Genomic DNA, 16188 nt, shown 5'->3' on the forward strand with positions numbered 1-16188 from the left:
TGGAATTTGATACCTGCCATGCAGCTGCACCGTACGTACTTGTAATTACACATGCAAAAACGATGTTGATTTTGCGATTAATTTTTGACGTACGACTACAGCACAGGTACTTTATAATGTCAGTTTTCTTATATTATATGTTAGTTGGAACCTCGAAAAAGCGGCCACTTTGTTGTCGAAAAAGCGGCCACTTTGTTGTCGTCCTGATATCAGGACGTCCTGATATCAGGACGTACGATGTTAATTATCTGGACCCGAGTAAATACAAATTTGTATTAATGTTTAATATTATGAGCTGTGAGCCCGATTACCGATTTCAATCAACCTCTGCACCCCAAAAACATGTACCTTGTATGATATTTTTAGAACTGCAGCAATATATATGGCTACAAGTGCAGAATAATATGATGGGCACACTACCGCAGAGAAATTGCGGACGATAAGCCGAAATGGGATGTAAATGTCCAGATGTTCAAGACAAATTGACCGGCATCCAGACAGTTTCGCTGTACCGAGAGTAAAACACCGACAACAGCCGAAACTCGACAGGCACAGGGTAAAAAGTTTTAATGCTTGTCTCCAAATAATAATTAAATCTGATAAAATCGCACCGCTTTAATTAAAGATTTTACTTTGAGGTCCTGCATTCAGAGGTAAATTAAGTTTTAATTACAGGGCTAAAATTTGCATGCGCAACCTTGGGCGCATGCATATTAAGCAGTGTGCCGTGTGCCCGGAATTTTGAAGCCCACTGCACTGAGCTAAAAATGTACCAAAAGCAAAGAACAATATTTTAATAAATGAATCTAGAATTTCGAAAAGGTCATGAGTAAAACATGGAAAACTTCTGCCCTTGTTCTCTGATCGAATAATGTACTACAGTGTGCAGCAAACCATAAACTACGGTACTCATATTCTTTCCGAATAAACATTTTCTTCTCCTTTCCATGAAATGGGAAATCGGCCCACTTCGACGTACGGAACACGGTAATAAATGTCTGTGCTTTCATGTAAACTTTTGGCAATCATACGAAAAGAGATAATTATCGAAATTCCGAGCCAGCAATAATTTTATAAAACTCGGCCGTCTAGCTAATATCCACCCTCAGTGCGCTTGTCTTCCGCTCGGTTTAATCAGTTTACCGGTAGTGTTAAGCAACTTCCGCTAACCATGCTGCGATTATTAGCGCTGTGTTCCTTTGTCGCCCTCGTAAGTTCTCGCAGGATTTTTAATGCTATTTTGTTTCATTATCGTGCTTCAGAATTGTGATGTATGCAATTTGCAGAATTGTAATGCACATACAAAAAATTTTATTTAGTTGTAACATTGTAAAATTTTACTAATTAATTTCTGAGCATATACGTATCCAGCCGGTATCGCAATGCAAAATTAAGGAAATGTCGCATAATAAACTGGATATTTGTACTAACGTAAATTAATAATCCGAACAGGTGGCGTGCGATGGCACCAGAGTGGAATTTTTGCTGTCAGATTTGAAGAATGACCACGGAATTCTCACTACCGGCAAACGCTGTGATGGACGCGGAAGTACTCGCAAATGTGATACCGTCATTACTGCCTCCATTGATACGTATGTTTTGCTAACATTATGTGCATGCTAATATTTTGGATTTTATACACTGAACTACGGAAACTTTTTTTATTTCAGTGCAAACAAATAATTATATAAGGCACTAATCGCATCCTGTAAATTATTTTAAGTAACAAACGAACTGACAAGAAATAATCAAAAATGCAAACAGTAAATATTAATATTTTGGTATGGCCATAAGGATAATCATAAAGCAGGGCACAAAAAGGTCATATTGCAGTTTACTTTTTAGAGGTGTTACGAAGAATAGTCGTTTGAGCCGGCGCGATATTTATAGAAAACCTTTTTAATTTTACCCGCCAACAGTGCTACTGACAACCTGAGATATAGTCAAAAGCTACGATGCTTGGTAAAACTTAAAAATATTCGTTAAACAGGTTTTTGTTGTTTTAGTGATACTCCATCTAAAGCTTGGCCTGGATACAAGCCCACCAGTCAGTGGACGAAAGTTTTGGAGGCTGACGAGCGCGAAAGGTGAGTTGTTCCCATAAAGGTGATCTACTCAATCATAAAATGTAATGAGCACAAAGTATAAAATAGTTGTTAAAAGGTAACCATTACTTTAGTTTTTGCAGAACGTTTACGTGTTAGAAGCTGTGTGTTGTTTCTTTCAATTGATGGTTGTATTACTTAGAAAGTAGCTGTGCCGGAAATATTGTTACATTTCTCTTTATACACAGCATGGCCGTGAACAAAATCATCTCCAAGGATATTTGTGGATCATCTTCCAGCCGTCGCAGTTTCGATGTAGGTCGAAGTTTTTGTAAACCAAAGTAGTAACAACAGATACAGGCTCGCTTCACTCGTCCGTTTGCTTTTATTTCGGCCGCATGTAATCGATCTGTGAACAGCTGACTAAATGATTTGTCTGCCGGTGTAGCGTGCCAATTTGCGCGTACTGGTGGCTGATAAGGATCCCGGCAACAAGTTCTCCCCCATTGAACAGTTCGAATGCATGAGCGGACGGGAGGTAGCCACACGCCGCGGCTCCTCCGACTGGTCGCCGGTGCAGCCGTGCAAAGCCAAATTCAATCCCGACAAAGTCAAGTATGTCTCAAAGCTATTTATTCTTATTACTTGTACAGTGTGGATGATAATAATACTTATATCTATACAAGTTACGTACAACTATTCCCATTTAGTCAAACTTTCCTTCCTGTTACTTGCATAGTGGCATTTAATTTATCGATCCAAGATGTCGATTTCCAAAGTTAGCGCTACACAATTAACGAATGCCGGCGAAATAGTATGATCATTTTACTTGATAAAATAAAAACGATCTTAGTATTTTTTATGCTAAAACACCTAACGTTGGTGCTAATCTAACGGTAGTATTAATTGCGCTTTACTGTTATTGCAGACTTAATTATCAGTGGCGCGCTTATCCGATTTCCAACTCGGAATGCAACCAGCCTGTTGGAGATGACAAACCATCTTACGGTCGTCGTACTTATTACAACTAAAAAAATTAACACTTTTATCGACTAAACGGTTCGAAACGTACTTGTAATATGCCGAGGTCACCAAAAATCGAGGAAACAAACGCCGACATTTTTAAACAGTCTACAAAATTTGTGTGCAGTGGTCACAAAACAATGACTTCGATCACGGGAAATAAATGAGTACGTTTTCAAATGCTGATAGATAACTTTATTTGTAAAATTAATAATAGTACCTCTATTGTACAGCTACTTACTGTCTACTCAGTAACCCATCCCTGCACCACACATGTAGTCGCCAGAAGTAGGCAGCATCAATACGCACGAGTTTTGACTAAATTGCGTTGGTTCCATCGTGACCACACATTTGCAATGGCTTTGAAGAACCGGAATATACATTTATCCTTGAGCGCATATACGAGTATATGCGTACAAATGTTTCGAACACACAAAGCACATTAAAAGAATCAAATTTCAAGTGCGCGGGACTACAGTCGCATCATTCCATGATCCACGGTTCCATTGCTGTTAACGTTGACCATGTAGTAATCTTGGCGGAAACAAGTCCACGACGTCGTAACCAAAACAATGACCAATACGACGAACGCCCCACCGGCCTCCATTTTTCTTTGAACCAAACTAAATTAAATTTCACACCGGCGTTATTGATGACGGAGGCTGGTGCTCTTTAGCAGAATTCATTTTAGACATTAATGATACAGCAATATGTAAATGCCTTAATTATGCGTAGGTATATGCATGCATACAAAGTACAGGAGATACAGCCGTAAATGTTTTACTAGTAAGTAGTCCTGTGCTTTATAAGTGTACTCATATGTAGATACGAGGGTCACTCGGAAAGTAATGATAACTATCGCACGATTTTTTATTGCATCAGCGCTTTCCTCGTATTTTCTCAAAACAATGTCCCTTAATCTCTATACAACGTAAACAGCTAAACAGCCACTCATCAAACGCTTTCGAAAAGAAATTAGGCGGTATCTTAGAGATCGGTGTACTGATATTTTCTTCCAGTTCTTCATCATTTTCAAACTTTTTGCCACGCAACAATTTTTTCAAGCCAGGAAATATTTCGAACAGATAAAGGACTAAGGTAACCTAAGAAAAATAATGTGGAACGATACTTTTACTCCAGGCCGAGAAAAAAAAATAAAGCAATGACGGAGTGCTTATCTGTGGATTTTCGCGATATTGCACCACACGGGTGATACCGTGTCAAAAACCATTTTCTTCTGCTTTATCAGTAAGAAGCTGCAGCACACCCTCGACACCTTTCCTTCCATAATGCTTAGACCCTCTGCTATTGCTTCGGGGTCGGAAATGAATACTTCCCGATCAGGGTTTCGACTATGAGGACTTTTCGAAAGTGAAAACGCAAAAAACATTCCAAAATTTGAGCACCGTTGTCAAAACGGATTTCTCGGTGCGAGTTCGCTGGAACCAGCTGGCAACATCAGCAAAGAATGGTCCTTATTAAGGCAACAGAACAGGCAATGCAGCATGAAAAAATTCTACACTTCTCTCTGCAAATCAATTTTTCAAAATAATATCATGAAAACTGGCCAGTAATTAAGGCAACGTTTTCAGTGATCAGTGAAAAATCAGCGCTACCCAGCCATGTTCAGAGTCTTGCAAACCGCCAACCTTAGGCGGTATGGCCACGGCCATTGCCCTATGATCTAGTTATGAATGCTACAGTTTTTAAAAAATTAGTGCATAATTTTATGATTACTAACTGATACTGATTATCATTACTTTCCGAGTAGCCCTCGTATATTGGTATATTTTTAATAAAATACGCAATTACGCATCCTGATTTCGGTATCTTACATGTAGTACTAAAATAATGTAAAAGTCACTGCGTAATCACAAGTTGTTAATGTTCACTATTTTAATAAAAGTTAGAGATGTGTGGTAAATACGTACATAGCGCGATGCAGAAACACGTAATTGATAATATGCCATCCCATAACCAATGCAATGCCGGAAAACTCTCTGAACAGATATTAAAAATTAATCAAACAGCATAAGAAGCAGAAAACAGAAATAGTGTGTTGTGTTAAGCAAAAGGTCTTACATGAGATATATTTGCTTTTAATAATTCCTCTGCCAGCTTTATTTCTTATTTGAGTACAGACCTTCCATACTCCATTAATAATGCCTTGGATGCACTACTTCTGTGCTCCACAAATTCTCCGATTACATAACCGAGAACACCCAGGCAGAACAGCAGATGCATGGATCGTAAAAGAAATCCGCACACCGTTTCTGTGTACGGTAAGTACAATTCATTAATTTAGAACTGTATACTGTATTATAATTTTGCAATTTTCAAATTTTCTGTTGGGCGTATTGACATCATTCGCTAAATAAATCCATTATTCAACAACTGCAAATTCTCATATGAGGCACTATAAATAACAGTAAAAACTGGAAAACATTCCCCAAAATTTAATTTTCTGTTTGTTAACCTTTTGGTTGTAAGTTTGAATCTGTCTTACGATTAATTTCTCGATACAGACAACTAAGCAAGCAAATATGCTAAAATTTATTCCTACTGTTTATGGTTACCGAGAATTCTGGGTGAAACCATTTCTTGGAAGCACAACAGGCACGGGAATCCATAGATGGGCTGTTGAAATATTGTTTAATACGTATCACATGACAATTACAATGAAGAAAGGTTATCATTATGTTACTAGTTACTGACTTATGTGAGAGATTTTTTTGTAAACCGCTTAAATAAATTATATGCTCCACATCTGAAAAAACATTAATTTTCGGTTACTTACCACCCAGATGTATGGATCCGGATCGTTGAACTACACGACACAAATTACATATCAAACGTAAAAACTGCCATGATTATATAACGCGCCCCGATATGACATAAGCGGACGCATTAAACGCCACCCATAGACATTTATTTAAATGTACATATTACGGGAATTGGGTGTACCTGCACTACCGCGCATAAAGCGAACAGCATCATCATGCCTAAATTAATCCCAACCCGCATCCGCACACCTAACCGATCTGTATCCGACATGGCCAACTGCTCCGGGCTAGACGCCGCGATATCCCATTGGTATGCGCGGTTATCGGAGAACTTCTGCCCGGATAAGTACAGAAATTTCTGAAACGCTGAGCAGCCGCTCGCCATCGTTGTCGCGACGGAAAAGATAACTACTGTATATGGAGGAAGTGCTCGGAATGTTTAGAATAATCTTATTGTTAGTTAATATGATGTGGTGAACATTACGAATGCACAAGAGTGAAATATTTGCGCAAAAACATGCGCCCTTTAAATACTTGTGCGGCTGTACATAAAATTATATGCGCCGTGTTTTCGCCAAACCGGCAACAGATGTGGTCGTGTTGTTGGATAGAAAAACAGGAAAACGGAAGTGCCAAGCAGCGACAAGTTTGGCCGGATGTGCCGATCACAACTTTATTAACTTTATATACGCGTCGGGATAAAATTAAAGCAGTCCTGGACAGCAAAGCAGAATTACCCTTGACTCATGCATACCACATGCTCATTAATGACATGCAGTCAAATCGATAGCGCTTCGCAAATGTGCATAATTAGTCGCCGCCATGGCATGTTCCATTAGGGAAGCGAAAAGGAACACCTTATGTCAATGCGCCGCATGTTGACGGTAGCTGTCACATATTCAAATTAAACAGATCAATATATAATATGCTAGCGATTAATTGTACGTGTAACAGGAAGTATTGCACTCAAATACGACTGGTAAAATCACAACAACAGCAAACAAACGGATACACAGACAGAACATTTAAAGGTCACTCATCCACAGTCCGCACCTTTTCGCCGGCAAGAATAAATACCTCCGCCGCAGATCTATTTATGTTGCGTTGTTGACGAGGCTCCTGGAGTAAGAATCCGGAAGGATAAGATAGCCACCGTAGCGCGAAGGACGCAGATAGTTCTGCAGTAATGCATCCAACCCGGAACCGGCTTCTTTCGCCTCCATGGCTTCGTACTGCTGACGCTTACCGGGACGCCATTGTCGGCTGAACTGGAACTGCTGGGCGGATGCTGACAGAAATACTCCGATTAAGCACATCACGGATATAACGCAGACAATACTGGTATTCTTCATCCTTGAGAAAAAGGTATTTTCACTGTGGAGAAACCGAAATACACTGCTCGAGGTCAGATAGTGGAAGGAAATTTGGATCCGTTGAAGAGTGAAATCACGGCAAATGTACGCGTGTCGCTTGGATTTATATACTTACCCTGCTCGCGTCTGCAGAACGGTAAATACCTGTGCCAAATATTATTCCTTAACGGACTGTTGTTCCAGATTCCCTAAAGTGTAGTGCAGGGCACCAAATGATACGTTTGCTGAGAAAATGGGGTGTCATTAGGAAGCTGTATAACGGTAAAGCGCACGGGATCCACGGTACCGGTAAATTGTCACAATCCATGTTTATCGGTGTAATCTGATACTCGCGTGTCATTTAACGACCTATGACTTTGACGCACAATACCGTACGGCATAACAACAACTTTTGTTCCAAGTCAGTTTACCTTGAACTACGAACTGAATTACTGGCTCGACCATGTCTGGACAAATCCAATCAAAAGTTACAATTTTTCTTTAGGGATGCATTCTTAGTTTTATATCGCATGCCAGATATTAATTGGTAATTACAGCCTTAGTGGGACAATGACCTTTAAGCGACGCAGCGGCGCAAAAACAAACCACGCATTCATTTCTCATTACGGCTACAATACGTACATAAGTAATGGACGAACTAATTGCAAGAATTTATAAGTTCCGATTTATTACGAAATAAGCATACGAGCAGCTTCTGGAAAAGTTGGTGCAGAAAGCCGCGCCACCGCTTAGAAGTTAACACTCCATATCGTTTATGCGTTCACTTTATTTGTAGAACCTTGCGTGTACTGTAATATGCGTGTACTGTAATTGTGGGTCGTCGTATTTTAACTCCAGTCACGTCTAGTGCTTATGATCATGATCGTCTGTCCTTAATTTATGGCTTGCAGTTGCAGTTAAAATACCTTGCACCATGTACGTCGCCAATATTAGGCACATTTTTATGATAACCGGAAATATATTACGATTGCTTAGATTTTGAGCATTATGGCTAATACTCCTTTAAAGACTAGTAAAATTCCGCTTTTCGCTCATAAAAGCAATACTGGCGCGAGTTTCCTGTAACCTTTGCTATGCATTACGAGCAGAATAGATGGTAATCGGTCATTACTTAAACTGGAAGTGAAAACGCTCCTTTCCGCTTAGCCGCCCAGCAAGTGCAATATATTGTACTGCTGGCAGTATCCATCAATGTAACAAGGAGGTGAATTCGCGAGACATTATTAAAAATGATTCAACAAAACTAAAGGCAAACGAAAGGGTAGTGGATAAACAAAATCAAGATAACAATTATAAAGTCAGACGCAGTAAACGGTTACTTTTAGGTTAAAAGTTTTAGCAACCACTACAGTCTCCCGCGTTCTACAGTACTAGTACTCCTAGCTGGCAGCGTAGGGTTTCTTAACGCTGCGCATTATTAAATTTGAAACTGTAGTACATGTGTGCGAGTACTAGAGTACTGATTCACATTACACGGTTTCGTGCCTGCTAGATCTGTAACCAGTAAATTTATGTACGACAGTACGAGTACAAAGAAATCATGACAAAAAAACTTTGATTCGAACTGAGAAAACAAGGAAATATATGCAAAAGGCGATATGACACGATAAGAAGCGGCAAGGAAGATTGGCTTCTCAAAACTCAGACCAGTCAGCAAATAAAGCGCAAACCAGCAAATAAAGCAGATGCTGGTATCCCTGGTATGAACCATTAAGCGGTGTAATTAAACGCGAAAGCTCATCCAGCATTGTTTTATTTAATCATTTGTATTATTACCAGAAATACGCGTTTTAGCGTATTTTTGCCATCATCTTTTTGCCATCAAACCATCTTTTTGCTACGACAGTACGCAAAAACCGGAATAGTGTTCCGCACCTATAAACGATAATGATCACATTATCACATATGACATCATTAAATTTCATTCCTACTGTAATCAACCGGACGATGTGCATTTCTTGACCTGCGTATCTTATCTCCCTGCTAAGCTTGATAACAGCATTTAACAGTACTGTACTACAATTTAAGACGCCAAACCTTAAGCGCTACCGATTCAGTGATATCGCATTTAGGTGCAGTCTTAATCGTAACTACACAATTAGATCGTACGTAAACAGATGTTTTACATACTATATTATAATATTGCATCGTTCATGAACAACGTTCACAGTTCACACTGTTTTCTTTAATTCTTTAAAGTACCTTTTATTCCAGTGTGCGTTTTCTGATACCCGACAAGCATTTGTGACATCATGTTCCGACAAAGCCGACATGATTCGTTAAACGATTTTTTTGTCGTGGAAACCGAAGGACCAGACGGTTTGTTCTATCATGGAACGGTGGTGGATGCCGACGAAAACGATATCCTGCTTGTTGACCACCACTTGCCAAACGTGCCTCCGATTATGACACTTTGTTCTCTCGCATTTAAGTGTGATCCCCGAGATTTCCTCACCAGCACTACGGACACTTTGGACGCTGTAGACGCTTTTATCATAACACAGCTATGCGAAGATATGCCGTGGGTGTGGTATCCCGGTAGGTTGTTGGCAGTGAATTGGCCGGCGTTTGCTGTTGTTAAGACCGAAATCTTTGGCGAGCAAAAGATGCGTGTTGTTCCCTGTGATCATGTCCGTCTGGCCAACCATCCACGAATTCCAGTTATACAGTGCTTCACTTATGTGAAAGCATCCTTTCTTCTCCCGCAGTCAACGCTTTTTCGGCAAACTGAGGAGTTTATGAAGTTGTGGAACAATTATTTCGACAAGGAACGAAGCAAACAAGGGAAAGCCGTTGCAGTCGCCGATGGACAGGTCATATGCTTAGGAAGCCAGTACTGGATAGACAAAGTCAAAGCACGGATAGCATGTAATGTAGGTTTCACAACCGAAATAATTTTTCACCAAGCAATATATAAGGATGGTGATCTTGTCCTGACGTAGGCGTTACGTTGTTCTAGGATAAGTACGGCGGGCGTTTACTGGAAACCCTTATGGTGGACGCCGAAACTAATGTATGGCGTCAGAAGCAAGTACCCCTGGACCAGGCAACGTCACTAATGATGGATACAACCCCCGAATGCAAATCCCTTACCGAGTATCCACCAGATAGGAACATTATCAACACCTTGCCAGATGCAGTTCTGGGAAAAATCTTTGCCTTTGTGGATGTATGTGAGCAATCACGCATTCGTAGGGTGTGCCGGTTGTGGAGCAGACTCCTGCCGCTGTGCACCACCCTGAATCCGCAATCATTAGCTTTTTGTGTTAACGGGCCGCGATTTCCAGGAGACACCGATCGGATATTGAAATTTGCATCTTGTTTGTGTCAGTATTATTCGGAACAGGTGAACGACATTGTTTTATTGGGCAATGCTAGTGATGGCGGGGCGTTTAACGATTTTATACAGGTTTTGGTGACAATGCAGGGAGTTTTGAAAAGGCCTCCGCTCAGACGACTGATAGTGTCTACAGTTGACCTTTCAAATAATACTACCTCAAACGGTGTACTAGTGAATAGCCTTCTTTTAGCAGCACACCCGTGTTCTCATTTGGGATGCGAAGAATTCATCATTGATTGTGGGTAAACCAGATCTGCGGATGCATCGGACCAGTGTAATGCCAATTGTTCTAATTACTTGCGCTTTGAGGCTTGAATATTTTGTGATACTGTCATACTGCGAGTCTGCGACACTTTGTCATCTTAACCTCTGCTCTTATAATAGCATTCCAAATTTTGTATGCACGCATCCACGTTGTCGAGCGCGTATTGTATAGCTATGAACCCGTCGCTGTGTGAATAGAAGTAAGTAAAAGATGCATAGTATCATAATATAATGCGGATGTACAGTTATTTTGTTAACTTATTAGTAAATTTGAGTAAGTGAAGAATTGGTGGTTGTTTAGCGCATCTACGAGCCGTGTATAGATTGCCTCATTACGAAGAGTCAGACATCTTTCTCTGTTGGCTGGTATACGGCCCGTGTTATTTGTTATTTGTTATTGTGTTATTGTTAGTGTTATTGTTATTGTGTTATTTGTTAGGAACCACAGAAAAACGGCTCAGGTTTTACTCAACGGTTAGCCTCGCAATGGGTTAACAAATTTCGACGGTGAAAACTCTGTGTAAACTGAGGAGCCTCGATAACCGCTTCCCATATCTGTAAAGTGGCTAGCCATGAAAATCACAGGTTACACAGTACGTACTCGTATATTGCAAAAAGACTACAAATACATTTTAATGACGCACATTATAGTGTTCTCTACTTTGTTATCTTATCAATGCGTTCTCGAGAAGCTACACAACCTAAATAAATACACAAAACCTGAAATCTTTCGGCATTGGGCGCAAAACCAATAAAGTTCTTCGTGCAATTTTCAGAATGATCTTAAACTGCTGACAAACTGCAAAAATTGTTGCCCTTGCAATAGTTAGATTTGTGCTGTAGCACGATTGCTCTTATTACCAACGCTTATTCAGTATCAAAATCTGATTGTCTTGATTTTTTCAAACCTGACATGTTCTCTCAAAAGCACGATTATTTTTCGGTGGAGACCGAAGGTCCGGATGGGCTCTTCTGTGAAGGAACGGTCATCGATGTTGACGACTTTGGTGTTCTACTAATTGACCAGCACATTCCCAATACTCCACCCGTTTGGACACCCTACTGGCAAGCGTTCCAGCGTCATAATTATGCAGAGGAGTTGTGGGCACTTCTCTCCCATAAGCAGCTTTCTCTACCAACAAGCGTACTCGTCAAAACACAGCTGAGCAACGATAGGCCCTGGGTATGGCTTCCGGGTGAACTTCTGGCGTTTTACTTTATTGCTGTTGTGAAGATCGATGTCTTTGGGGAGAAAATTCATGTTGTACCTTATGATCACGTTTGTTTGGCCAGCCAGATGCGTAACCTAGTTATGCCGAATTTCCATTATATCAAAATGTGCTTTGATCTTCCGCAGTTGTTTTCCTTCTGTACTACTGAAGAGTTCATAGCATTGTGGAATAGACATTTTCCCATGGATTCCTTCAAGAAAGGGAAAGCAGTTGCTTTTGTTGATAACAGGGTGGTGTGTTTGGGAAATAACGACTGGATCAGAAACATCAAAGAAATATTATGGACTAGCGTAAGCCCTGTAATCTCCGCGCAGCCGCGTCGGTCCTTAAAAAGCGTCAATAACTAATACTGTGACCTTTAGGAACAATGTCAGTGAGACAGTAACTTGGCGTACACTCTTACAGTACTTGTTTCGAAATAAACTTGGGAGTTAGAAGTGCAGTAATGATGTTTTTACAATTAGGATGACGGTCCGGATCGATTAATTGAAAGCCTGATGTGTACATACCAACGAAATAAAGAGCCCACACCACCAGCATCTCCAGGTCAAGCCCAAGTGGAATGTAACACAAAAATCAATAAGTGCTGTAATAGCTAAACAAATGTTTTGCTAGGTGTCCTGCTTGAAAGAAATCCCGCGTTTTTGGATGTGAAGGCCGAACCCAACTTTATGAGGACCCACCACCTTACAACGTTATAAATACCTTGCCGGATGCCCTGCTGGCCAGAATCTTCGCGTTTTTTGACTTGCAGGAATAGTCTCGAATTCGTAATGTGTGTCAGTTGTGGAGCAAACTGCTGCCACTTAATATGACCCTCAAACCGCAATCCATATGGCTTCGCATTAATCAGCCGTCGGACGGAAATCTTCAGTACATTTTCGAGCTCGCATCTTGTCTGAATGAGCATTATACAGATCGTGTTAATACCATTATACTGTCTGGAGATCTTTTGGACGGCGGTTTTCATCGGATAGCAGCAGCATTGACAACTATGCAGGCGGCCTTAAAGGACGACCCCCTCTGGCGCAACTGCAAGTGTCCGATGTTGCGTTCCCTTATTTCAGTAGAACTCGTCGATTCCTTGCGAATGGATTTCACAAGTGTTTTGTGTCAGCAAACAAGCCATGCAGGAAGCTCGTCTTCGACAATGTAATCATGCCGCTGTTCTCTGATTGCGAAAAAGAGCGGTTGGGTAAATGGAGCGTCAGGATACACGGTGTAGTCGATGTGTCGGCTGCTGACTACGAGTGTCGGTTATGGGATCTGGTGGAAACGGCCATAAATGTGGATGCAGAGCGACAGGATATTACAAAATTGCACCATTGGGTCCGGGTTGCGTACTTCTATAGAGAAAACGGTTATCCATCCCGTTTCCGCTGCCTAGAATCGGTATGTAAAGTACAGGAATACCTCACACTTCTGTCCAGCGCATGCCACATTGCAGTTATTAGACCCTTTCGATGCCTGTCTTTTTGTATCATGGACCGTGCTGGAAAAGTTGAAGTAATATTTTTCAATTTCAAATATCATACTTGTATAGATATTTTATGTCAGCGCGGATAAGGACAGCAAAAACAGCGTTTATTTACTGTCTGGGTTTCTTGTTAGACCCTAATACATATTATACATGTAAGGGACTACAAGGGTGAAGGGAGTGACAACAACAACAAAAATGTAATTCACATGCTTTTATTAAAAATACAAGAAAATATGAAGAGCCAAAAGTGATAAAGGTCACCAATTTAATATCATATTTTTTACAGATAATTAGGTTTTACCAAAATATGGATCCACGCCCACTCGCTTGCCATCTATACCTCCCCGACGATGCAACTCGTGTGCCTGATGTACTTGACCATCTACATAGTCTCAACAAGCTCACCTTATTCGCGATGACGGCGTTGTCGGAAATTATGGAATAAGACCATATATACAAATTTGAAACTGCCATTGATTCGTTTAGTAATTTCTGGTGACCACGTGCACACGACATGCCGGCCAATAGGATTATATGAACTGTCACTGCACTAATGGAACCATGCTCGCCGGGAACTTTTGTTTTTGTTTGGGTTTCCTTTTTAATTTTGCATTTTCAATAGACTGTGGCGAAGTATAAAAGCGGTTACCGTTCACTTCGGCCGTTTTCATTTCGGCTTTCGGCTTTCATTTCATTTCGATTTTGGCCAAACGTAACTTCGTCCATGTTAAATTTCGACTGACACACTTCCCTTAATCCACTGTATCAAGCGCTTGTCGGTTTTAAGAGTTTTATTTTAAACCGTACAATTACGTTGTCAACACCATATTTTATTGTGCTAAGAAAAGCCGGTTAAAAATGATGTCATGCAGCATGATGTCATCAGTAGTATGATTCAGAATTTGTGTCAATGATATGAGCACTTCAGTAAAGAGCACATATGCAGAGGTTCATTTTTGCTTAGCCTTACACGATGAATAAACCTATCTGTTTTCTTATCGATTGGTGCAGTGCGTTTTCATCGTTTGTCTACGATTACTCAAGGATAATTAAATTTTGCCGTGTTCGTATTAAAGCGTTGGCAGTACACCCCAATCCATCAAAGCGTATCTCTTCGACCAACAGATTACGCTAGGAAGCAACAGGAAGCAATACTGTGCATATCGGTTGGGGGTGGGCAGCAGTGCAGCAATAAATCAGCAGACAACGCCGGAAGTCTGGATGAGCACGCCCGAAGTCTGACGCTCTGATCCTTCGAGCACTCGTTTGACTGACAGGTAACACCTAACCAACGTGCACGTCCTCGGACGCCAGTAGTGCGGTAGTCTGTAGATGTGAAACGTTTCTATTTTGCAGGGAGATTTTTGACTAATCACGGAAACAGGAGTGACAACATGCACCGTTTATCTTCCGGAAGCAGCCCAGGTGGACGACGATTGCCATCAGTACGATGTGGAATGTCCTGCGAACATATTACCGCAACACTTCAGCACCATGCCGGTCGACGTTCTGTACGACATCTTCTCCATGTTGGATATCTTTCAGCAAATAAAGATCCGTAAAGTCTGTCGATTTTACAGCGCTTTTCTTCCACTATGTGAAACTTTCCGGCACCGATCGCTGTATATTCATTTAAACGAAGCACGATTTCCCCGTGATACTGAGCATGTGCGGGAGTTCGTACACTGTCTGAATGACTACTACGGTGACCGAGTGGACACGGTTCTTTTATCTGGTCAGCTCGATGACAATGTACTCACTGCGTTCAGCACCATGATAATGGTTCTTAAGCGGTCACCCATCAAAAGACTGATTTTGTCAAATGTCGACGTTCGTCTACGTGCACCATCCACAGCGATACATGACTGGTTCCCTCAACGCTTCGTGAAGTTCGTGGGACAAATGCATTCGGCATGCAGCAAGCTGATTTTCCGACGAGTGACCTTTACTTTACTGTCTAATAATCATCACGAGAGCAACGTGGATATGGATAGCAAGGTTTTGCGAATAGTTGGAGAAGTTGGGGTTTGCGCTCCTGCAGGGTACGAAAAGCGGCTTTTTGAGCTTGCAGAGGATGCTATAAAACAGTTCCATATGGAGCGTTCGAAGCAACCAAATGCCGATGACCAACGGGAAACAGCTGCAGCCGGATAATTGCTGTTCATAATTTTGCTTTGTTCTGAAGGCTAGCTGTGATTTAATGCGCCAAGCGGTGGCGGTGGCAGCAGTAAATGAATTATGCAATTTTTAATATAATGATAATTATTGTAATAGCCCCGTCATTACTCCCATGTGAACTGTTTGTTGTAACTTCAGCAGAAAGCAGAAATAAAAAGTTGATAACTTAATTCAATCAATATTTACGATATTATCCCAATGGTAAATGCAGGTTGCTGAATTATGTTGCACTGTGTACTCTGTACAGCGCTAGCGTACATCAAACTTATATCGGCAACTTAGTCTAATAATAAATGACAATAATACTGTATTTCAGTTTGAATGCTCGGTACTCAGTCGGCAGCACGATTTAGTTATTCCGCCGTTCGCACCGCATGCACTCACACTGCACTAGCAGACGTGAAAATTTGTTGCTTACGGTAAACTTGTTCAGTTGTGGCGCCATGAACACTCACGGTCCCACATATTCG

At 41.0% G+C, this 16188-nt stretch overlaps 4 protein-coding genes across 6 annotated transcripts; 3 read left to right on the forward strand and 1 right to left on the reverse strand.

Moving 5' to 3' along the window:
- Positions 1–1053: 1053 nt before the first annotated feature.
- LOC129587390 (uncharacterized) lies at positions 1054–3248 on the forward strand. Its single transcript, XM_055481124.1, has 6 exons — positions 1054–1210; positions 1453–1592; positions 2007–2087; positions 2294–2360; positions 2494–2660; positions 2974–3248. The coding sequence occupies exons 1-6, from the start codon at positions 1172–1174 to the stop codon at positions 3074–3076; spliced, it is 597 nt and encodes a 198-aa protein (XP_055337099.1). The 5' UTR covers positions 1054–1171; the 3' UTR covers positions 3077–3248.
- A 46-nt stretch (positions 3249–3294) lies between these two features.
- Positions 3295–6413, reverse strand: LOC129587389 (transmembrane protein 220-like). The gene is made up of 6 exons (XM_055481122.1): positions 6033–6413; positions 5866–5895; positions 5645–5705; positions 5212–5341; positions 5000–5068; positions 3295–3691 (listed from the first exon to the last, which is right to left on the reverse strand). The coding sequence occupies exons 1-6, from the start codon at positions 6234–6236 to the stop codon at positions 3541–3543; spliced, it is 645 nt and encodes a 214-aa protein (XP_055337097.1). The 5' UTR covers positions 6237–6413; the 3' UTR covers positions 3295–3540.
- A 2879-nt stretch (positions 6414–9292) lies between these two features.
- Positions 9293–11060, forward strand: LOC129587564 (uncharacterized). The gene is made up of 2 exons (XM_055481365.1): positions 9293–10097; positions 10184–11060. The coding sequence occupies exons 1-2, from the start codon at positions 9477–9479 to the stop codon at positions 10808–10810; spliced, it is 1248 nt and encodes a 415-aa protein (XP_055337340.1). The 5' UTR covers positions 9293–9476; the 3' UTR covers positions 10811–11060.
- A 494-nt stretch (positions 11061–11554) lies between these two features.
- On the forward strand, positions 11555–15882 carry LOC129587473 (uncharacterized). 3 transcript variants are annotated; one of them, XR_008690370.1, is made up of 4 exons: positions 11555–12606; positions 12676–13452; positions 13827–14817; positions 14897–15882. XR_008690370.1 is itself a non-coding variant. In XM_055481236.1 (4 exons), the coding sequence occupies exons 1-3, from the start codon at positions 11742–11744 to the stop codon at positions 12759–12761; spliced, it is 777 nt and encodes a 258-aa protein (XP_055337211.1). In that variant the 5' UTR covers positions 11555–11741; the 3' UTR covers positions 12762–13452; positions 13827–14485. The 3 variants fall into 3 exon arrangements, 1 of the variants encoding a protein (XP_055337211.1); XR_008690371.1 differs by having other exon boundaries at positions 11555–12350; positions 12525–13452; XM_055481236.1 differs by lacking the exon at positions 14897–15882 and having other exon boundaries at positions 11555–12350; positions 12525–12606; positions 13827–14485.
- Positions 15883–16188: the final 306 nt, after the last annotated feature.

This window comes from Paramacrobiotus metropolitanus, unplaced genomic scaffold, assembly GCF_019649055.1.
Source record: "Paramacrobiotus metropolitanus isolate TYO unplaced genomic scaffold, Prichtersi_v1.0 Parri_scaffold0000025, whole genome shotgun sequence".
In the NCBI taxonomy this organism is placed as follows: Eukaryota; Metazoa; Tardigrada; class Eutardigrada; order Parachela; family Macrobiotidae; genus Paramacrobiotus; species Paramacrobiotus metropolitanus.